At 47.2% G+C, this 24,602-nt stretch overlaps 1 protein-coding gene across 12 annotated transcripts in view; it reads right to left on the minus strand.

The window, feature by feature from the left end:
* The window catches only part of cacna1c (calcium channel, voltage-dependent, L type, alpha 1C subunit), a 108,116-nt gene that overhangs the window by 80,858 nt on the left and 2,656 nt on the right, over nt 1–24,602 (minus strand). For 4 of the 12 annotated variants that reach the window (XM_052509846.1, XM_052509848.1, XM_052509847.1 and 1 more), the window contains exons 2-3: nt 21,419–21,644; nt 2,896–3,097 (exon numbers count right to left, since the gene is read on the minus strand). In XM_052509846.1, coding sequence (XP_052365806.1) covers nt 2,896–3,097; nt 21,419–21,603 — 387 coding nt within the window. In that variant the 5' untranslated portion in view covers nt 21,604–21,644. Of the gene's footprint in view, nt 1–2,895; nt 3,098–20,813; nt 20,836–20,888; nt 20,911–20,963; nt 20,986–21,038; nt 21,061–21,113; nt 21,136–21,188; nt 21,211–21,263; nt 21,311–21,343; nt 21,366–21,418; nt 21,645–24,602 lie in introns of those variants that run through there. The other 8 variants (XM_052509856.1, XM_052509849.1, XM_052509855.1 and 5 more) reach the window with 8 other exon arrangements.

Consider the following 24,602-nt stretch of genomic DNA (forward strand, 5'->3'; position numbering starts at 1 on the left):
TCACCATAGACAACAACTCTTCACCATAGACAACAACTCTTCACCATAGACAACAACTCTTCACCACAGACAATAACACTTCACAATAGACAATAACTATTCACCATAGACAATAACTATTCACCATAGACAACAACTCTTCACCATAGACAATAACTATTCACCATAGACAACAACTATTCACCATAGACAACAACTCTTCACCATAGACAACAACTCTTCACCATAGACAACAACTCTTCACCATAGACAATAACTATTCACCATAGACAACAACTATTCACCATAGACAACAACTATTCACCATAGACAACAACTCTTCACCATAGACAACAACTATTCACCATAGACAACAACTCTTCACCATAGACAACAACTATTCACCATAGACAACAACTCTTCACCATAGACAACAACTATTCACCATAGACAACAACTATTCACCATAGACAACAACTCTTCACCATAGACAACAACTATTCACCATAGACAATAACTATTCACCATAGACAAATTCAACATAGACAATAACTATTCACCATAGACAATAACTATTCACCATAGACAATAACTATTCACCATAGACAATAACTATTCACCATAGACAACAACTATTCACCACAGACAACAACTCTTCACCATAGACAACAACTCTTCACCACAGACAATAACACTTCACAATAGACAACAACTCTTCACCATAGACAACAACTATTCACCATAGACAACAACTCTTCACCACAGACAATAACTCTTCACAATAGACAATAACTATTCACCATAGACAATAACTTTTCACCATAGACAATAACTATTCACCATAGACAACAACTCTTCACCATAGACAATACCTATTCACCATAGACAACAACTATTCACCATAGACAGCAACACTTCACCATAGACAACAACTCTTCACCATAGACAACAACTCTTCACCATAGACAACAACTCTTCACCACAGACAATAACGCTTCACAATAGACAATAACTATTCACCATAGACAATAACTATTCACCATAGACAACAACCCTTCACCATAGACAACAACTCTTCACCATAGACAATACCTATTCACCATAGACAACAACTATTCACCATAGACAGCAACTCTTCACCATAGACAACAACTCTTCACCATAGACAATACCTATTCACCATAGACAACAACTATTCACCATAGACAACAACTCTTCACCATAGACAACAACTCTTCACCACAGACAATAACTCTTCACAATAGACAATAACTATTCACCATAGACAACAACTATTCACCATAGACAACAACTATTCACCATAGACAACAACTCTTCACCATAGACAACAACTCTTCACCATAGACAACAACTCTTCACCACAGACAATAACTCTTCACAATAGACAATAACTATTCACCATAGACAACAACTATTCACCATAGACAACAACTATTCACCATAGACAACAACTCTTCACCATAGACAACAACTCTTCACCATAGACAATAACTCTTCACAATAGACAATAACTCTTCACCATAGACAATAACTATTCACCATAGACAACAACTATTCACCATAGACAACAACTCTTCACCATAGACAACAACTCTTCACCATAGACAACAACTCTTCACCATAGACAACAACTCTTCACCATAGACAATAACTATTCACAATAGACAATAACTATTCACCATAGACAACAACTATTCACCATAGACAATAACTATTCACCATAGACAACAACTCTTCACCATAGACAACAACTCTTCACCATAGACAACAACTCTTCACCATAGACAACAACTCTTCACCATAGACAATAACTATTCACCATAGACAACACCTATTCACCATAGACAGCAACTCTTCACCATAGACAACAACTCTTCACCATAGACAATAACTAACTATTCACCATAGACAACAACTATTCACCATAGACAACAACTATTCACCATAGACAACAACTCTTCACCATAGACAATAAATTCAACTCTTCACCATAGACAACAACTCTTCACCATAGACAATAACTATTCACCATAGACAATAACTCACCATAGACAACAACTCTTCACCATAGACAACAACTATTCACCATAGACAACAACTCTTCACCATAGACAACAACTATTCACCATAGACAACAACTCTTCACCATAGACAACAACTATTCACCATAGACAACAACTCTTCACCATAGACAACAACTATTCACCATAGACAACAACTATTCACCATAGACAACAACTCTTCACCATAGACAACAACTATTCACCATAGACAACAACTCTTCACCATAGACAACAACTCTTCACCATAGACAACAACTATTCACCATAGACAACAACTCTTCACCATAGACAACAACTATTCACCATAGACAATAACTCTTCACCATAGACAACAACTATTCACCATAGACAACAACTCTTCACCATAGACAACAACTATTCACCATAGACAACAACTATTCACCATTGACAACAAGAAAGTTACAGATACTCAAATGACTGGACCTTGAGAACAGAGTAGACTAGACTACAGTATAATAGAGTACAATACAGTAGAGTATAGTACAGTAGAATACAGTAGAGTACAGTAGAATATAGTACAGTATAGTACAGTTGAGTACAGTAGAATATAGTACAGTAGACCACAGTAGAATAAAGTACAGTAGACTACAGTATAATAGAGTACAGTAGACTAGACTACAGTATAATAGAGTACAGTAGACTAGACTAGACTATAATAGAGTACAGTAGACTAGACTAGACAGTAATCATTCTCCCTTCTCTCCCTACCTGAAAGTTTCATAGACTAGACTGTAATCATTCTCCCTTCTCTCCCTACCTGAAAATATAATAGACTAGTATAGACTGTAATCATTCTCCCTTCTCTCTCTACCTGAAAGACGGTGAGCAGCGACTGGGGGAAGTTGTCGAAGGTTGACCGGCGCGTCTCGTCGAAGTTGAACTTGCCTCCGAAGAGCTGCATGCCGAGCAGGCTGAAGATGATGATGAAGAGGAAGAGTAGCAGTAACAGGGATGCGATGGAGCGAACAGAGTTAAGCAGCGATGCCACCAGGTTACTCAGAGAGTTCCAATACCTGAGAAAAAGAGAGAATGGAGGGAGAGAGAGAGAGAGAGAGGGGAAGAGAGAGGGAGGGAGAGAGAGAGAGAGGACGAGAGAATGGAGGGAGAGAGAGAGAGAGGAAGAGGAAGGGAGAGAGAGAGGAAGGGAGAGAGAGAGAGAGAGGGAGAGAGAGGAAGAGAGAGGGAGGGAGAGAGAGAGAGGAGAGAGAGGGAGGGAGCGAGAGAGAGAGATGAAGAGAGAGAGAGAGAGAGAGAGAGAGAGAGAGAGAGAGAGAGAGAGAGAGAGAGAGAGAGAGAGAGAGAGAGAGAGAGAGAGAGAGGAGAGGAAGAGAGAGGAAGAGAGAGAGAGAGAGGAAGAGAGAGGTAGGGAGGGAGAGAGAGAGGAGAGAGACAGAGAGAGGAGAGAGAGGAAGGGAGAGAGAGAGGGGAAGGGAGAGAGAGAGAGAGGAGAGAGGAGAGGATACAGAGACAGACAGATGAGTGAGAGAGGAGATAGAGAGAGAGAGGAGAGAGAGGAAGGGAGAGAGAGAGAGGAGAGAGAGAAAGGAGAGAGAGGGAGGGGAGAGAGAGATAGGGAGAGAGAGAGAGGAAGGGAGAGAGAGAGGGGAGAGAGAGAAAGGAGAGAGAGGGAGGGAGAGAGAGAGATAGGGAGAGAGAGACGAGAGTGAGGAAGGGAGAGTGAGAGAGAGAGAGGAAGAGGAGGGAGGGAGGAGAGGAGAGGGAGGGAGGGGAGAGGAGAGAGAGAGGGAGGGAGGGAGGGAGGGAGGGAGGGAGAGAGGGAGAGAGAGAGAGAGAGAGAGAGAGAGAGAGAGGAGAGAGGGAGGGAGAGGGAGGGAGAGATAAAGAGAGAGAGGGAGGGAGAGAGGGAGAGAGAGGGAGATATAGAGAGAAAGAGGGAGGGAGAGAGAGGGAGAGAGAGGGGAGAGAGAGAGAGAGAGAGAGAGAGAGAGGGAGATAGAGAGAGAGGGAGAAGGAGATAGAGAGAGAGATAGAGACAGAGTTGGAGTCAGCATCCGAACTACAATACCCAAGACACCACAGGGCAATGACTACACTGGCACTCAACCCACAGAGCTGTCACAGTTACTACAGTTGACTACAGTTCCCAGGAGGCAGCAGGTGAGAGAAAGGGCTATAGCACTGGATTGTGGTCCTGTCTGTAGACCGTTTTGTCCTGTGCCATGTTATTAAAGGGCCAGTGCTATTATTTCCCCTGTGACAAAATAGTCTGTGGTAGCTTCACTCGTACCTGGCGTCACTGAGTGTCTAGTGACAGAGCACTTCCTGTGAGACCTGAGGCAGCACTGAACCAAGGCATCAGCTAACTTCAATTCCGCTTCAACGAGTGAACATGACCACGTAGTGGACCATGGTGTAGTGTTGGTCTAGTACTGGTGTAGTACTGTATTAGACTGAGTGTTGGTGTAGTACTGGTGTAGTACTGGTGTAGTACTGTATTAGACAGTGTTGGTGTAGTACTGTATTAGACTGAGTGTTGGTGTAGTACTGGTCTAGTACTGTATTAGACTGATTGCTGGTGTAGTACTGTATTCGACTGAGAGGAGAGACCTAGACAGTGACTAGAGAGGAGAGACCAGACGGTGACTAGAGAGGAGAGACCAGACAGTGACTAGAGAGAAAGAGACCAGACAGTGAGAGAGGGAGAGGAGAGACCAGCCAGTGACTAGAGAGAGAGAGACCAGACAGTGACTAGAGAGGAGAGACCAGAGAGTGACTAGAGAGGAGAGACCAGGCAGTGACTCGAGAGGAGAGACCAGACAGTGACTAGACCAGACAGTGACTAGAGAGGAGACACCAGACAGTGACTACAGAGGAGATCAACCAGAGAGTGACTACTAGAGGAGAGACCAGACAGTGAGAGAGGAGACACCAGACAGTGTAGACCGAGGAGTACCTGTGCCAGTGACTAAAGAGGCCAGAGATTAGACAGTGACAAAATAGAGAGAGTAGAGACACCAGACAGTGACTGAGTGAGGAGACAGAGCACAGACAGTGACTAGAGCACTGAGACCAGACAGTGACTCAGAGAGAAGACACCAGACAGTGACTAGAAAGAAGACACCAGACAGTGACTAGAGAGAAGAGACCAGACAGTGACTGATGTAGTAGATTAGACCTGACAGTGTTGAGAAGAGACCAGACAGTACTAGAGTAGAAGAGACCAGAGTGTTGGTGTAGAGACCAGACAGTGATGAGAAGTGTAGTACTGGTGTAGTACTGAGACCAGACAGTGACTAGTGTTGGAGAAGAGACCAGACAGTGATGAGAAGAGACCAGACAGTGACTAGAGAGAAGAGACCAGATAGTGACTAGAGAGAAGAGACCAGACAGTGACTGTATTAGACCTGACAGTGTCTAGTAGTGAAGTAGACCAGACAGTGTAGAGAGAAGTACAGACAGTGTAGTACTGTATTAGACAGTGACTAGAGAGAAGTACCAGTACTTTGACTGAGAGGAGTAGTGACCAGTAGTACTGGAGTAGTACTGACAGTGACTGAGTGGAGAGTACTGTATTAGACTGAGTGACTGGTGTAGTACCAGACATTAGACTGAGAGGAGAGACCAGACAGTGACTTAGAGAAGACACCAGACAGTGTAGTACTGGAGAGTACTGTATTAGACACAGTGACTAGAGAGGAGATACCAGACAGTGACTAGTACTGGTGAGACCAGACAGTGACAAGTGTTGGAGAGTACCAGTACAGTGACTAGTGAGGAGATACAGTAGTGACTAGAGAGGAGAGACCAGACAGTGACTGTATTAGACTGAGGAGACACCAGACAGTGACTAGAGAGGAGAGTACAGACAGTGACTAGTAGAGAAGAGACCAGACAGTGAGTACTGGTAATAATATATGCCATTTAGCTGAGCTTTTATCCAAAGGACTTACAGTCATGTGGTGCAGTACATTTAGACTGAGTGTTGGTGTAGTACTGTATTAGACTGAGTACAGAAGGAGTACAGTGATGAGAAGAGTACCAGACAGTGACTGGTGTAGTACTGATTAGATAGTGACTAGAGAGAAGAGACCAGACAGTGACTAGAGAAGAGACCAGAAGAGACCAGACAGTGTCTAGAGGGAAGAGACCAGACAGTGATGAGAAAGAAGAGACCAGACAGTGACTAAAGAGGAGAGACCAGACAGTGACTAAAGAGGAAGAGACCAGACAGTGATGAGAAAGAAGAGACCAGACAGTGACTAAAGAGGAGAGACCAGACAGTGATGAGAAGAGACCATTGATTTGATAAAATAGCATGTCATGTATCACTTAGTCCATAGTAAAGACACAACACAGGGTGGGGCTCACATGTATAGGAAAACTAGGAAAGCACACATGAACACAAACACACCTGTCCTCTGATAAACTGACACGCACACAAACATACAAACACAGGCCCAGGCCGATAGTATTCAAGTTCTTGAGGTTCAAGGACAAGGTAGCGGTTCTGCAAAGAGCCAATAACTTGAGGGGAACGTACATCTCTCTCAACAAAGATGATCCTGAAGCTGTGCTCCAGAGGAGAATATAACTGATCCTGGGCATGAAAGCTGCCAGAGCGCTTGGGGATATTGCTTATATCCGATATGAAAGGCTCAATGTCCACCCTCCCTCCCAAAAGCCTGGAAGGGATTAGAGAGCCGAGCCTATGGGTTCGTAGCTTCAACCCCGCAGCACACACACACACACACACACACACACACACACACACACACACACACACACACACACACACACACACACACACACACACACACACACACACACACACACACACACACACACACACACACACACACACACACACACACACACACCAATTGATTAATGGACTGCTAAATGTGCTTCAGCAGTCCAAAATTAAAAATGTATTTTTTGCTTTGTTTGTTCTTGTCCATATGATGTCTATCTCTGAGAAGCTACCCAGGAAAGGGCTGAAAATAGCCCATAATAATATATTTAGCCTTAGAAATAAGGTTCACTAAATCATTAACGTGCTAACATCAGATAACATTCATATATTAGCAATTTCTGAGACTCACAGATAATTCATTGGAGGATGTAAACTCAGCAAAAAAATAATCGTCCTCTCACTGTCAACTGTATTTATTTTCAGCCAACTTAACATGTGTAAATATTTGTATGAACATAACAAGATTCAACAACTGAGACATAAACTGAACAAGTTCCACAGACATGTAACTAACAGAAATGGAATAATGTGTCCCTGAACAAAGGGGGGGTCAAAATGAAAAGTAACAGTCAGTATCTGGTGTGGCCACCAGCTGCATTAAGTACTGCAGGGCAACTCCTCCTCATGGACTGCACCAGATTTGCCAGTTCTTGCTGTGAGATGTTACCCCACTCTTCCACCAAGCCACCTGCAAGTTCCCTAGCATTTCTGGGGGGAATGTTCCTAGCCCTCACACTCCGATCCAACAGGTCCCAGACGTACTGAATGGGATTGAGATCCGGGCTCTTCGCTGGCCATGGCAGATCACTGACATTCCTGTCTTGCAGGAAATCACTCACAGAACGAGCAGTATGGCAGGTGACATTGTCATACTGGAGGGTCATGTCAGGATGAGACAGCAGGAAGGGTACCACATGAGGAAGGAGGATGTCTTCCCTGTAACAAGATCAGTCCGATGATGCTGAGACACTGCCCCAGATCATGACGGACCCTCTACCTCCAAATCGATCCCGCTCCAGAGTACAGGCCTCGGTGTAACGCTCATTCCTTTGACGATAAACGCGAATCCGACAATCACCCCTGGTGAGACAAAACCGTGACTCGTCAGTGAAAAGCACTTTTTGCCAGTCCTGTCTGGTCCAGCGACGGTGGGTTTGTGCCCATAGGCGACGATGTTGCCGGTGATGTCTGGTGAGGACCTGCCTTACAACAAGCCTACAAGCCCTCAGTCCAGCCTCTCTCAGCCTATTGCGGACAGTCTGAGCACTGATGGAGGGATTGTGCGTTCCTGGTGTAACTTGGGCAGTTGTTGTTGCCATCCTCTACCTGTTCCACAGGTGGGATGTACCGATCTTGTGCAGGTGTTGTTACACGTGGTCTGCCACTGCGAGGATGATCAGCTGTCCGTCCTGTCTCCCTGTAGCGCTGTCTTAGGCGTCTCACTGTACGGACATTGCAATTTATTACCATGGCCACATCTGCAGTCCTCATGCCTCATTGCAGCATGCCTAAGGCATGTTCACACAGATGAGCAGGGACTCTGGGCATCTTTCTTTTTGTGTTTTTCAGAGTCAGTAGAAAGGCCTCTTTAGTGTCCTAAGTTTTCATAACCGTGACCTTAATTGCCTACCGTCTGTAAGCTGTTAGTGTATTAACGACCGTTCCACAGGTGCATGTTCATTAATTGTTTATGGTTCATTGAACAAGCAGGGAAACACTTTACAATGAAGATCTGAGAAGTTATTTGGATTTTTTTAGAATTATCTATGAAAAACAGGGACCTGAAAAAGGGTCATTTCTTTTTTTGCTGAGTTTAGCAGTAGCAATACAAGGATGTAACATCTATAGAAGAGACAGGGATACTTATGGGGGAGGTGTTGCTATTATACAGCACCAGTCAAAAGCTTGGACACACCAACTCATTCAAAGGTTTAACTTTTTTTTTTTACATTGTAGAATAATAGTGATGATTTCAAAACTATGAAATAACACATATGATAAAAATAAAAATAATTAGATATATATATATATAGGGGATTAGAAATGATGCAGACAATTACATAGATGGAGGCTACAATCTATCTGATCTACCCCCTAAACAAAGGTTCCTACAGCTCGGCCTAAAACAGTGTACAAGAGATCATACAAACGTGTGTGAATGATGTTAAAAATATGTGTTGGTCTGATGTGATGAATAAGGAGCATCCAGACGCTGCACTTTGTGAAATTGCTTCTTCCCGATTATTGATAAGCATGTACCTGTTAAATTGACAGTTAGAACTCCATGGATTGATGAGGAATTGAAAAACTGTATGGTTGAAATGAGATAATATGTCTGTCTGCACATCTGACTTACTGCAAATTGAGAAATGATGTGACTAAACTCAACAAAAAGAATAAACTGTATTATGAAGCCAAGATCAATCATCTAAAGAATGAAAGTTTCATGTGCAGAAAGACCAATTCAACTCCATCTTTCATCGAATCAGATGGTCTATTAATCCCAAAACCATTTGATGCTGCCAATTATCTGAATGATTCGTTCATTGGCAAAGTGGGCACATTTAATGTCAACAACGAACAGTGAGCCATCATACTCAATCCATTAAAAACAACATAATAATAATGAAAGACAAACATTTGTAAAGTTAGTGTGCGACAGCTGGAAAGATGATTGTTATCGATCAATAATGACAAACCTCCTGATATTGACAACTTAGATGGAAGGATACTGAGGGGAGACAACCACATATCACAGGCATATAAAGTACATTTCTTTTTTTTTCTCAACAACGTAGCTATCAGTAGAGTTGGGGGGGGTCAAGTGCAAGTGCTGGTTAAGTTTTTTTGAGGTGAGGAGGAGGATCATTTAAAATACTGTATGAAGAGGTAGGGTTTCAGATGTTTTCAGAAGATGGGCAGGGACTCTGCTGTTCTAGCTTCAGGGGGAAGCTGGTTCCACCATTGGGGTACCAGGACATAGAAGAGCTTGGACTGGGCTGATAGAGACAGCGGGTACATGATAGACTGCAGCAGCTGTACAGGACAGAGAAGAGCTTGGACTGGACTGAGAGGGAGCTGCCCTCCCGTAGGGGTGACAGGACATAGAAGAGCTTGGACTGGACTGAGAGGGAGATGCCCTCCTGTAGGGGTGGGAGGACCAAGAGACCTGAGGTGGCAGAACGGAGTGTTCGGGTTGGAGTGTAGGGTTTGATCAGAGCCTGAAGGTAGGGAGGGGCAGTTCCTCTTACTGTTCCGTAGGTAAGCACCATGGTCTGGTAGTGGATGCGAGCTTCGACTGGAAGCCAGTAGAGTGTGTGCAGGAGTGGGGTGAGTTGAGAGAACTTGGGAAGGTTGAAAGCCAGGAGGGCTGTAGCATTCTGGATAAGTTGCAGGGTTTGATAGCACAAACAGGGAGCCCAGCCCACAGCGTGTTGCAGTAGTCTAGACGGGAAAGGACATGTGCCTGGATTAGGACCTGCGCCGCTTCCTGTGTGAGATAGAGTCCTACTCTACTGATGTTGTAGAGAATGAACCTGCAGGAACAGGTCACTGCTTTGATGGTTACAGAGAACAACAGGGTGTTGTCCAGGGCCAAGCCAAGGTTCTTTGCACTCTGGGAGGGTGACACTGTGGAGTTGTCAACCGTGATGGAGATGTCTTTGAGCGGGCAGGTCATCCACGGGAGGAAGAGCAGCAGAGGTTGAGCTTTAGGTGGTGGGCTGACATCCCAGTTGAGGAATCAGCCAGGTAACCAGAAATGTGTGTTGCCACCTGGGTGTCAGAAGCCGGGAAGGAGAAAAGTTATCTGCATAGCAATGATAGGAGAGACCATGTGAGGATATGACGGAGCCGAGTGACTTGGTGTATAGCGAGAAGAGGGTCTAGAACCGAGCCCTGGGGGACACCAGTAGTGAGAGTACGTGGTGCAAACACAGATCCTCTCCACGTCGCCTGGTAGGAGCGGCCTGCCAGACAGGACGCAGAGTGTACAGAGCCTGAGACAACCAGCCTTGAGAGGGTGGAGAGGAGGATCTGATAGAGCCTGAGACAACCAGCCCTGAGAGGGTGGAGAGGAGGATCTAGAGCCTGAGACGCCCAGCCCTGAGAGGGTGGAGAGGAGGATCTGATAGAGCCTGAGACGCCCAGCCCTGAGAGGGTGGAGAGGAGGATCTGATAGAGCCTGAGACAACCAGCCCTGAGAGGGTGGAGAGGAGGATCTGATAGAGCCTGAGACAACCAGCCCTGAGAGGATGGAGAGGAGGATCTGATAGAGCCTGAGACAACCAGCCCTGAGAGGGTGGAGAGGAGGATCTGATAGAGCTTGAGACACCCAGCCCTGAGAGGGTGGAGAGGAGGATCTGATAGAGCCTGAGACAACCAGCCTTGAGAGGGTGGAGAGGAGGATCTGATAGAGCCTGAGACAACCAGCCCTGAGAGGGTGGAGAGGAGGATCTGATAGAGCCTGAGACAACCAGCCCTGAGAGGGTGGAGAGGAGGATCTGATAGAGCCTGAGACAACCAGCCCTGAGAGGGTGGAGAGGAGGATCTGATAGAGCCTGAGACAACCAGCCCTGAGAGGGTGGAGAGGAGGATCTGATAGAGCCTGAGACACCCAGCCCTGAGAGGGTGGAGAGGAGGATCTGATAGAGCCTGAGACACCCAGCCCTGAGAGGGTGGAGAGGAGGGTCTGATAGAGCCTGAGACACCCAGCCCTGAGAGGGTGGAGAGGAGGATCTGATAGAGCCTGAGACACCCAGCCCTGAGAGGGTGGAGAGGAGGGTCTGATAGAGCCTGAGACACCCAGCCCTGAGAGGGTGGAGAGGAGGATCTGATAGGCCTGAGACAACCAGCCCTGAGAGGGTGGAGAGGAGGATCTGATAGAGCCTGAGACACCCAGCCCTGAGAGGGTGGAGAGGAGGATCTGATAGAGCCTGAGACAACCAGCCCTGAGAGGGTGGAGAGGAGGATCTGATAGAGTCTGAGACAACCAGCCCTGAGAGGGTGGAGAGGAGGATCTGATAGAGCCTGAGACAACCAGCCCTGAGAGGGTGGAGAGGAGGATCTGATAGAGCCTGAGACACCCAGCCCTGAGAGGGTGGAGAGGAGGGTCTGATAGAGCCTGAGACACCCAGCCCTGAGAGGGTGGAGAGGAGGATCTGATAGAGCCTGAGACAACCAGCCCTGAGAGGGTGGAGAGGAGGACAGCCTGAGACACCCAGCCCTGAGAGGGTGGAGAGGAGGATCTGATAGAGTCTGAGACAACCAGCCCTGAGAGGGTCAAGAATCTGATAGTTCTGAGACACCCAGCCCTGAGAGGATGGAGAGGAGGATCTGATAAAGCCAGACACCCAGCCCTGAGAGGGTGGAGAGGAGGATCTTAGAGCCTGAGACAACCAAGAGGATGGAGAGGAGGATCTGATAGAGCCTGAGACAACCAGCCCTGAGAGGGTGGAGAGGAGGATCTGATAGAGCCTGAGACAACCAGCCCTGAGAGGGTGGAGAGGAGGATCTGATAGAGCCTGAGACACCCAGCCCTGAGAGGGTGGAGAGGAGGATCTGATAGAGCCTGAGACAACCAGCCCTGAGAGGGTGGAGAGGAGGATCTGATAGAGCCTGAGACACCCAGCCCTGAGAGGGTGGAGAGGAGGATCTGATAGAGCCTGAGACACCCAGCCCTGAGAGGGTGGAGAGGAGGATCTGATAGAGCCTGAGACACCCAGCCCTGAGAGGGTGGAGAGGAGGATCTGATAGAGCCTGAGACACCCAGCCCTGAGAGGGTGGAGAGGAGGATCTGATGGAGCCTGAGACAACCAGCCCTGAGAGGGTGGAGAGGAGGATCTGATGGTTCACAGTGTCGAAAGCAGAGAATAGATCTAGGAGGATGAGAACAGAAGAGAGAGTCAACTTTGGCAGAGCAGAGAGCCTCTGTGACACCGAGGAAAACAGTCTCTGTTGAGTGACCCGTCTTGAAGCCTGACTAGTTAGGGTCAAGAAGATAGTTCTGAGAGAGATAACGAGGACTTTGATCAAAGACAGAACGCTGAAGTATTTTGGAAAGAAAAGAAAGAAGGGATACAGATCTATAGTTTTTGACGTCAGATGAGTCAAGTTTCTTGAGGAGGGAAGCAACTCGGGCCATTTTGAAATCAGAGGAGACGTAGCCAGTTGTCAGGGATGAGTTGTCAGGGATGAGTTGTCAGGGATGAGTTGTCAGGGATGAGTTGATGAGGGATGAGTTGTCAGGGATGAGTTGTCAGGGATGAGTTGATGAGGGATGAGTTGTCAGGGATGAGTTGTCAGGGATGAGTTGTCAGGGATGAGTTGTCAGGGATGAGTTGTCAGGGATGAGTTGATGAGGGATGAGTTGTCAGGGATGAGTTGTCAGGGATGAGTTGTCAGGGATGAGTTGTCAGGGATGAGTTGTCAGGGATGAGTTGTCAGGGATGAGTTGATGAGGGATGAGTTGTCAGTCATCTGGATAGAGAGGGGAGAAAGTCTCCAGAGATGGTCTGGAGAACGGAGAAGGGGATGGGATCGAGCGGCCAGGTTGTCGGAGCGGCCAGACAACAGGAAGTCATCTGGATAGAGAGGGGAGAAAGAGGTCAAGGCGTAGGGTAGTTCTGTGTGAGTGAGACCAGTGGACTCAATAGGCTGAGTGAATGTGGAGCAGATGTCGTCAACCTTTTTTGCAGAGAGGGAGGAGGGAGAGGGTGGAGGGTTAAGGAGGGAGGACAAGGTGGAAAAGAGTTTCCTAGGGTCAGAGGCAGACACATGACATTCAGAGTGGTAGAAAGAAGTACTCCACCGTTGACTCAACTCTCTGTCCTCTACCCTCTCTCATCCCATCACTCCTCCCTCCCTCCCCTCTCTCACCCAATCACTCCTCCTCTCCCCTCTCTCACCCCATCACTCCTCCTCTCCCCCTCTCTCACCCCATCACTCCTCCTCTCCCCTCTCTCACCCCATCACTCCTCCTCTCCCCCTCTCTCACCCCATCTCCTCCTCCCCCTCTCTCACCCCATCACTCCTCCCTCCCCCTCTCTCACCCCATCACTCCTCCTCTCCCCCTCTCTCACCCCATCTCTCCCTCCTCTCACCCCATCCCCCCTCTCACCCCATCACTCCTCCTCTCCCCCTATCTCACCCCATCACTCCTCCTCTCCCCCTCTCTCACCCCATCTCTCCTCCTCTCCCCTCTCTCACCCCATCTCTCCTCCTCTCACCCCCCTCTCTCTCCCCATCTCTCCTCCTCTCTCCCCTCTCTCACCCCATCTCCTCCTCTCCCCCTCTCTCACCCCATCTCTCCTCCTCTCCCCCTATCTCACCCCATCACTCCTCCTCTCCCCCTCTCTCACCCCATCTCTCCTCTCTCCCCCTCTCTCACCCCATCTCTCCTCCTCTCCCCCTCTCTCACCCCATCTCTCCTCCTCTCCCCCTCTCTCACCCCATCACTCCTCCTCTCCCCCTCTCTCACCCCATCACTCCTCCTCTCCCCCTCTCTCACCCCATCACTCCTCCTCTCCCCCTCTCTCACCCCATCACTCCTCCTCTCCCCCTCTCTCACCCCATCTCTCCTCCTCTCCCCCTCTCTCACCCCATCACTCCTCCTCTCCCCTATCTCACCCCATCACTCCTCCTCCTCTCCCCTCTCTCCCCCATCTCCTCCCCCCTCTCCCCCATCACTCCTCCTCTCCCCCTATCTCACCCCATCTCTCCTCCTCTCCCCCTCTCTCACCCCATCACTCCTCCTCTCCCCCTATCTCACCCCATCTCTCCTCCTCTCCCCCTCTCTCACCCCATCACTCCTCCTCTCCCCCTATCTCACCCCATCTCTCCTCCTCTCCCCCTCTCTCACCCCATCACTCCTCCTCTCCCCCTCTCTCACCCCATCACTCCTCCTCTCCCCCTCTCTCACCCCATCACTCCTCCTCTCCCCCTCTCTCACCCCATCACTCCTCCTCTCCCCCTCTCTCACCCCATCACTCCTCCTCTCCCCATCTCACCCCATCACTCCTCCTCTCCCCTCTCTCACCCCATCACTCCTCCTCTCCCCTCTCTCACACCATCACCCCCTCACCCCTCTCCCCCATCTCACCCCATCACTCCTCCTCTCCCCTCTCTCACCCCATCACTCCTCCTCTCCCCTCTCTCACCCCATCACTCCTCCTCTCCCCCTCTCTCACCCCATCACTCCTCCTCTCCCCCTCTCACCCCATCACTCCTCCTCTCCCCCTCTCTCACCCCATCACTCCTCCTCCTCTCCCCCTCTCTCACCCCATCTCCTCCTCTCCCCCTCTCACCCCATCACTCCTCCTCTCCCCCATCTCACCCCATCACTCCTCCTCTCCCCTCTCTCACCCCATCACTCCTCCTCTCCCCCTCTCTCACCCCATCACTCCTCCTCTCCCCCATCTCACCCCATCACTCCTCCTCTCCCCTCTCTCACACCATCACTCCTCCTCTCCCCTCTCTCACCCCATCACTCCTCCTCTCCCCTCTCTCACCCCATCACTCCTCCTCTCCCCTCTCTCACCCCATCACTCCTCCTCTCCCCCTCTCTCACACCATCACTCCTCCTCTCCCCCATCTCACCCCATCACTCCTCCTCTCCCCCTCTCTCACCCCATCACTCCTCCTCTCCCCTATCTCACCCCATCTCTCCTCCTCTCCCCTCTCTCACCCCATCACTCCTCCTCTCCCCTATCTCACCCCATCTCTCCTCCTCTCCCCCTCTCTCACCCCATCACTCCTCCTCTCCCCTCTCTCACCCCATCACTCCTCCTCTCCCCCATCTCACCCCATCACTCCTCCTCTCCCCCCTCTCTCACCCCATCTCCTCCCTCCTCTCCCCCATCTCACCCCCCCTCACTCCTCCTCTCACCCCCCTCTCTCACCCCATCACTCCTCCTCCTCCCCCTCTCTCACCCCATCACTCCTCCTCTCCCCATCTCACCCCATCACTCCTCCTCTCCCCCTCTCTCACCCCATCACTCCTCCTCTCCCCCATCTCACCCCATCACTCCTCCTCTCCCCCTCTCTCACCCCATCTCTTCTCCTCTTATGTCCTCTGAATAGGGGTCAGAGGTCAGGGGTAAAGGTAAACATGGAGGGTGAGTTAAACTCAACTCTGAGATTAGTAGTGGTGGCCAGGAGGAAGGGAGGGAGGCACCTGTTGTACATGTGGCTTTAAAGTGAAGAAGAAAGAGGACCTTTGACCTCTGGTCTAAAGTAGTGCACTATATAGGAAATATGGTACCGTTTGGGACACAGCCATGGAGAGAGTAATAGTGTGATGGAGTCCGCCAGCAGCACCAATGAACTGTATAGCCTCTGTAGAACTAGCTGGAAGCTACATTACTATATTATTGGAATTTAGTGAACCCCGCCAGCACACTTCATTACCCAATTAAAAACACATTAACTGTGAAATGAAATGGATCCACTCAACTAGAAATGGCTTCCCTTCCCTCCCGGATACGGTGTTGTAACATGGACAGGGTGACAGAGAGAGGACAAGTACCCTTGGATGGTGACTGATGGAAACTGTACGTGTTACTAATGATTAACATGTCGACTGTTGCTAGATGGAAGGTCCTTTTACGCTGCACTGTACAGGGAATAGGGCTCTGGTTAACAGTAGTCCACTGTACAGGGAATAGGGCTCTGGTTAACAGTAGTCCACTGTACAGGGAATAGGGCTCTGGTTAACAGTAGTCCACTATATAGGGAATAGGGCTCTGGTTAACAGTAGTCCACTATATAGGGAATAGGGCTCTGGTTAACAGTAGTCCACTATATAGGGAATAGGGCTCTGGTTAACAGTAGTCCACTATATAGGGAATAGGGCTCTGGTTAACAGTAGTCCACTGTACAGGGAATAGGGTTCTGGTTAACAGTAGTCCACTATATAGGGAATAGGGCTCTGGTTAACAGTAGTCCACTATATAGGGAATAGGGCTCTGGTTAACAGTAGTCCACTATATAGGGAATAGGGCTCTGGTTAACAGTAGTCCACTGTACAGGGAATAGGGCTCTGGTTAACAGTAGTCCACTGTACAGGGAATAGGGTTCTGGTTAACAGTAGTCCACTATATAGGGAATAGGGCTCTGGTTAACAGTAGTCCACTATATAGGGAATAGGGCTCTGGTTAACAGTAGTCCACTATATAGGGAATAGGGCTCTGGTTAACAGTAGTCCACTGTACAGGGAATAGGGCTCTGGTTAACAGTAGTCCACTGTACAGGGAATAGGGTTCTGGTTAACAGTAGTCCACTGTATAGGGAATAGGGCTCTGGTTAACAGTAGTCCACTGTACAGGGAATAGGGCTCTGGTTAACAGTAGTCCACTATATAGGGAATAGGGCTCTGGTTAACAGTAGTCCACTGTACAGGGAATAGGGCTCTGGTTAACAGTAGTCCACTGTACAGGGAATAGGGCTCTGGTTAACAGTAGTCCACTATATAGGGAATAGGGCTCTGGTTAACAGTAGTCCACTGTACAGGGAATAGGGCTCTGGTTAACAGTAGTCCACTATATAGGGAATAGGGCTCTGGTTAACAGTAGTCCACTGTACAGGGAATAGGGCTCTGGTTAACAGTAGTCCACTATATAGGGAATAGGGCTCTGGTTAACAGTAGTCCACTATATAGGGAATAGGGCTCTGGTTAACAGTAGTCCACTATATAGGGAATAGGGCTCTGGTTAACAGTAGTCCACTGTACAGGGAATAGGGCTCTGGTTAACAGTAGTCCACTATATAGGGAATAGGGCTCTGGTTAACAGTAGTCCACTGTACAGGGAATAGGGCTCTGGTTAACAGTAGTCCACTATATAGGGAATAGGGCTCTGGTTAACAGTAGTCCACTATATAGGGAATAGGGCTCTGGTTAACAGTAGTCCACTGTACAGGGAATAGGGCTCTGGTTAACAGTAGTCCACTATATAGGGAATAGGGCTCTGGTTAACAGTAGTCCACTATACAGGGAATAGGGCTCTGGTTAACAGTAGTCCACTATATAGGGAATAGGGCTCTGGTTAACAGTAGTCCACTGTACAGGGAATAGGGCTCTGGTTAACAGTAGTCCACTATATAGGGAATAGGGCTCTGGTTAACAGTAGTCCACTGTACAGGGAATAGGGCTCTGGTTAACAGTAGTCCACTATATAGGGAATAGGGCTCTGGTTAACAGTAGTCCACTGTACAGGGAATAGGGCTCTGGTTAACAGTAGTCCACTATATAGGGAATAGGGCTCTGGTTAACAGTAGTCCACTGTACAGGGAATAGGGCTCTGGTTAACAGTAGTCCACTGTACAGGGAATAGGGCTCTGGTTAACAGTAGTCCACTATATAGGGAATAGGGCTCTGGTTAACAGTAGTCCACTGTACAGGGAATAGGGCTCTGGTTAACAGTAGTCCACTGTACAGGGAATAGGGCTCTGGTTAACAGTAGTCCACTGTATAGGGAATAGGGCTCTGGTTAACAGTAGTCCACTATATAGGGAATAGGGCTCTGGTTAACAGTAGTCCACTGTACAGGGAATAGGGCTCTGGTTAACAGTAGTCCACTATATAGGGAATAGGGCTCTGGTTAACAGTAGTCCACTATATAGGGAATAGGGCTCTGGTTAACAGTAGTCCACTATATAGGGAATAGGGCTCTGGTTAACAGTAGTCCACTGTACAGGGAATAGGGCTCTGGTTAACAGTAGTCCACTATATAGGGAATAGGGCTCTGGTTAACAGTAGTCCACTATATAGGGAATAGGGCTCTGGTTAACAGTAGTCCACTATATAGGGAATAGGGCTCTGGTTAACAGTAGTCCACTATATAGGGAATAGGGCTCTGGTTAACAGTAGTCCACTATACAGGGAATAGGGCTCTGGTTAACAGTAGTCCACTATATAGGGAATAGGGCTCTGGTTAACAGTAGTCCACTATATAGGGAATAGGGCTCTGGTTAACAGTAGTCCACTATATAGGGAATAGGGCTCTGGTTAACAGTAGTCCACTATATAGGGAATAGGGCTCTGGTTAACAGTAGTCCACTATACAGGGAATAGGGCTCTGGTTAACAGTAGTCCACTATACAGGGAATAGGGCTCTGGTTAACAGTAGTCCACTATATAGGGAATAGGGCTCTGGTTAACAGTAGTCCACTATATAGGGAATAGGGCTCTGGTTAACAGTAGTCCACTATATAGGGAATAGGGCTCTGGTTAACAGTAGTCCACTATATAGGGAATAGGGCTCTGGTTAACAGTAGTCCACTATATAGGGAATAGGGCTCTGGTTAACAGTAGTCCACTATATAGGGAATAGGGCTCTGGTTAACAGTAGTCCACTATATAGGGAATAGGGCTCTGGTTAACAGTAGTCCACTATACAGGGAATAGGGCTCTGGTTAACAGTAGTCCACTATATAGGGAATAGGGCTCTGGTTAACAGTAGTCCACTATATAGGGAATAGGGCTCTGGTTAACAGTAGTCCACTATATAGGGAATAGGGCTCTGGTTAACAGTAGTCCACTATATAGGGAATAGGGCTCTGGTTAACAGTAGTCCACTATATAGGGAATAGGGCTCTGGTTAACAGTAGTCCACTATATAGGGAATAGGGCTCTGGTTAACAGTAGTCCACTATATAGGGAATAGGGCTCTGGTTAACAGTAGTCCACTATATAGGGAATAGGGCTCTGGTCAACAGTAGTCCACTATATAGGGAATAGGGCTCTGGTTAACAGTAGTCCACTATATAGGGAATAGGGCTCTGGTTAACAGTAGTCCACTATATAGGGAATAGGGCTCTGGTTAACAGTAGTCCACTATATAGGGAATAGGGCTCTGGTTAACAGTAGTCCACTATATAGGAATAGGGCTCTGGTTAACAGTAGTCCACTATATAGGGAATAGGGCTCTGGTTAACAGTAGTCCACTATATAGGGAATAGGGCTCTGGTTAACAGTAGTCCACTATATAGGGAATAGGGCTCTGGTTAACAGTAGTCCACTATATAGGGAATAGGGCTCTGGTTAACAGTAGTCCACTATATAGGGAATAGGGCTCTGGTTAACAGTAGTCCACTATATAGGGAATAGGGCTCTGGTTAACAGTAGTCCACTATATAGGGAATAGGGCTCTGGTTAACAGTAGTCCACTATATAGGGAATAGGGCTCTGGTTAACAGTAGTCCACTATATAGGGAATAGGGCTCTGGTTAACAGTAGTCCACTATATAGGGAATAGGGCTCTGGTTAACAGTAGTCCACTATATAGGGAATAGGGCTCTGGTTAACAGTAGTCCACTATATAGGGAATAGGGCTCTGGTTAACAGTAGTCCACTATATAGGGAATAGGGCTCTGGTTAACAGTAGTCCACTATACAGGGAATAGGGCTCTGGTTAACAGTAGTTAACAGTAGTCCACTATGTAGGGAATAGGGTTCTGGTTAACAGTAGTCCACTATATAGGGAATAGGGCTCTGGTTAACAGTAGTCCACTATATAGGGAATAGGGCTCTGGTTAACAGTAGTCCACTATATAGGGAATAGGGCTCTGGTTAACAGTAGTCCACTATACAGGGAATAGGGCTCTGGTTAACAGTAGTTAACAGTAGTCCACTATGTAGGGAATAGGGTTCTGGTTAACAGTAGTCCACTATATAGGGAATAGGGCTCTGGTCAACAGTAGTGCACTATGTAGGGAATAGGGCCCTGGTCAACAGTAGTGCACTATATAGGGAATAGGGCCCTGGTCAACAGTAGTACACTATATAGGGAAAAGGCTCTGGTCTACAGTAGTACACTATATAGGGAAAAGGCTCTGGTCTACAGTAGTACACTATATAGGGAATAGGGCTCTGGTCAACAGTAGTACACTATATAGGGAAAAGGCTCTGGTCTACAGTAGTACACTATATAGGGAATAGGGCCCTGGTCAACAGTAGTACACTATATAGGGAAAAGGCTCTGGTCTACAGTAGTCCACTATATAGGGAATATATACTATACCTTGTGATTTTGAAGATGCGTAGAAGGCGTACGCAGCACAGAGATGCCTAGTGACTGTGTTATGTGGTACTATACCTTGTGATTTTGAAGATGCGTAGAAGGCGTACGCAGAACAGAGATGCCTAGTGACTGTGTTATGTGGTACTATACCTTGTGATTTTGAAGATGCGTAGAAGGCGTACGCAGAACAGAGATGCCTAGTGACTGTGTTATGTGGTACTATACCTTGTGATTTTGAAGATGCGTAGAAGGCGTACGCAGAACAGAGATGCCTAGTGACTGTGTTATGTGGTACTATACCTTGTGATTTTGAAGATGCGTAGAAGGCGTACGCAGAACAGAGATGCCTAGTGACTGTGTTATGTGGTACTATACCTTGTGATTTTGAAGATGCGTAGAAGGCGTACGCAGCACAGAGATGCCTAGTGACTGTGTTATGTGGTACTATACCTTGTGATTTTGAAGATGCGTAGAAGGCGTACACAGCGCAGCACAGAGATGCCTAGTGACTGTGTTATGTGGTACTATACCTTGTGATTTTGAAGATGCGTAGAAGGCGTACGCAGCACAGAGATGCCTAGTGACTGTGTTATGTGGTACTATACCTTGTGATTTTGAAGATGCGTAGAAGGCGTACACAGCGCAGCACAGAGATGCCTAGCGGGGACATGATCTTGGTCTCCACCAGAATGGTCTCCAGGATGCCTCCACACACCACGAAGCTGTCAAAGCGGTTGAACAGAGACACGAAGTAGGCCTGTAGACCCAGGCTGTACATCTTTAACAGCATCTCCCCTGTAAACAATGCCAGCAGGACCTTGTTGGCTATGTCTGGGGAGAGAGAGAGAGAGAGAGAGAGAGAGAGAGAGAGAGAGAGAGAGAGAGAGAGAGAGAGAGAGAGAGAGAGAGAGAGAGAGAGAGAGAGAGAGAGAGAGAGAGAGAGAGGGGAGAGAGAGAGAGAGAGAGAGAGAGAGAGAGAGAGAGAGAGAGAGAGAGAGAGAGAGAGGGAGAGAGAGAGAGAGAGAGAGAGAGAGAGAGAGAGAGAGAGAGAGAGAGAAGGAGAGAGAGGGAGAGAGAGAGGGTGGTGAGGGTATATAACTTAAAGTAACTGTCCAGTATTTACAGATTTATATGAAATATGACCTAGAATTGAGTGAAATAAGGTCATTAAGTTCGTTATGAAGCAGCTTTTCTGTGTTGGAATGGTGTGGTCGTACCCCAACAACAGAATTGTGTGGTCGTATCCCAACAACAGAATTGTGTGGTCGTACCCCAACAACAGAATGGTGTGGTCGTACCCCAACAACAGAATGGTGTGGTCGTACCCCAACAACAGAATGGTGTGGTCGTACCCCAACAACAGAATGGTGTGGCCGTACCCCAACAACAGAATGGTGTGGGTGTACCCCAACAACAGAATTGTGTGGTCGTACCCCAACAACAGAATGGTGTGTGGTACCCCAACAACAGAATGGTGTGGTCGTACCCCAACAACAGAATGGTGTGGTCGTACCCCAACAACAGAATGGTCTGGTCGTACCCCAACAACAGAATGGTCTGGTCGTACCCCAACAACAGAATTGTGTGGTCGTACCCCAACAACAGAATGGTCTGGTCGTACCCCAACAACAGAATGGTCTGGTCATACCCCAACAACAAAATGGTGTGGTCGTACCCCAACAACAGAATGGTGTGGGTGTATACTGGTCATTACAATTATTAACGCAAGTAGACCGCTGATTGGCCAGCTCATCCTCCTATGGCAAGCACTTTAGAAACAGCCTGTTTGAGACATACAGTAAGTTTGAGGTCATTTTTTATAAGTTTTTTTTTTTTCCAATTTATGCTTTAGCTATAAATATGAGTATAGGATGAGTCAAAAACATTATTTGGCTATGAGTTAACAGAATATTACCTTATTTATATCCAGTACCAGTCAAAAGTTTGGACACACCTACTCATTCAAGGGTTTTTCTTTTCTACATTTTAGAATAATAGTGAAGACATCACAACTATGAAATTACACATATGGAATCATGTAGTAACCAACAAAGGGTTAAAGCAATCTAAATATATTTTATATTTGAGATTTTTCAAAGTAGCCACCCTTTGCCTTGACAGCTTTGCACACTCTTGGCATTCTCTCAACCAGCTTCATGAGGAATGTTTTTCCAACATTCTTGAAGGAGTTCCCACATATGCTTAGCACTTCTTGGCTGCTTTTCCTTCACTCTGCGGTCTAACTCATCCCAAACCATCTCAATTGGGTTGAGGTCGGGTGATTGTGGAGGCCAGGTCATCTGATGCAGCACTCCATCACTCTCCTTGGTAAAATAGCCCTTACACAGCCTGGAGGTGTGTTGGGTCATTGTCCTGTTGAAAAACAAATTCATTTCTCACTAAGCGCAAACCAGATGGTATGGCATATCGCTGTAGAATGCTGTGGTAGCCATGCTGGTTAAGTGTGCCTTGAAATATAAATAAATCACTGACAGTGTCACCAGCAAAGCACCCCCACACCATCAGACCTCCTCCATGCTTCACGGTGGGAACCAAACATGCAGAGATCATCCGTCTCACAAAGACATGGTGGTTGGAACAAAAAATCTCAAATTTGGACTCATTAGACCAAAGGACAGATTTCCAACGGTCTAATGTCCATTGCTCATGTTTCTTGGTCCAAGCAAGTCTCTTCTTCCTATTGGTGTCCTTCAGTAGTGGTTTCTTTGCAGCAATTCGACCATGAAGGCCTGATTCAAGTTGATGTTGAGATATGTCTGTTACTTGAACCCTGTGAGGTGCAATTAATTATTTCTGAGGCTGGTAACTCTAATGAACTTATCCTCTGCAGCAGAGGTAACTCTGGGTCTTCCATTCCTGTGGCGGTCCTCGTGAGAGCCAGTTTCATCATAGCGCTTGATGGTTTTTGCCACTGCACTTGAAGAAACTTGAAATGTTCTGTATTGACATGACCTTCATGTCTTAAAATAATGATGGGCAGTAGTTTCTCTTTGCTTCTTTGAGCTGTTCTTGTCATAATATGGACTTGGTCTTTTGCCAAATAGGGCTCTCTTCTGTATAGCACCCCTACCTTGTCACAACACAACTGATTGGCTTAAACACATTAAGAAGGAAAGAAATTCCACAAATTAACTTTGAACAAGGCTGGTTGAGAGAATACCAAGAGTGTGCAAAGCTGTCATAAAGGCTACTTTGAAGAGTCTATAATCTAAAATATATTTGGATTTGTTTAACACTTTTTTGGGTTACTACATGATTCCATATGTTTTATTTAATAGTTTTGATGTCTTCAACATTATTATACAATGCAGAAAATAGTAAAAAAGAAAAACCCTTGAATGAGGAGGTGTGTCCAAACTTTTGACTGGTCCTGTACATGTTTATATTTGTTGTATTTTCTCCTCCCCAATTGCACCTTGTCTCATCGCTACAACTCCCCAACGGGTTCGCGAGAGCCGAAGGTGGAGTCAAGCGTCCTACGAAAACATAACCCGCCAAACCTTCACTCCTTAACACCCACTGCTTAACCCGGAAGTCAGCTGTACCAATGTGTCGGAGGAATGATCACTCAACTGCATTGTTTGCTGTTTGGGGTTTTAGGCTGGGTTTCTGTACAGCACTTTGAGATATCAGCTGATGTACGAAGGGCTATATAAATAAATTTGATTTGATTTGATTTGAACTGGCAACCGGGGTCAGCCTGCAGGCACTCGGCTCGCCACAAGGAGTCGCTAGAGCGAGATGAGTCAAGTAAAGCCCCCCCGGCCA

Source organism: Oncorhynchus keta, unplaced genomic scaffold (genome assembly GCF_023373465.1).
Source record: "Oncorhynchus keta strain PuntledgeMale-10-30-2019 unplaced genomic scaffold, Oket_V2 Un_contig_5015_pilon_pilon, whole genome shotgun sequence".
NCBI lineage: Eukaryota > Metazoa > Chordata > Actinopteri > Salmoniformes > Salmonidae > Oncorhynchus > Oncorhynchus keta.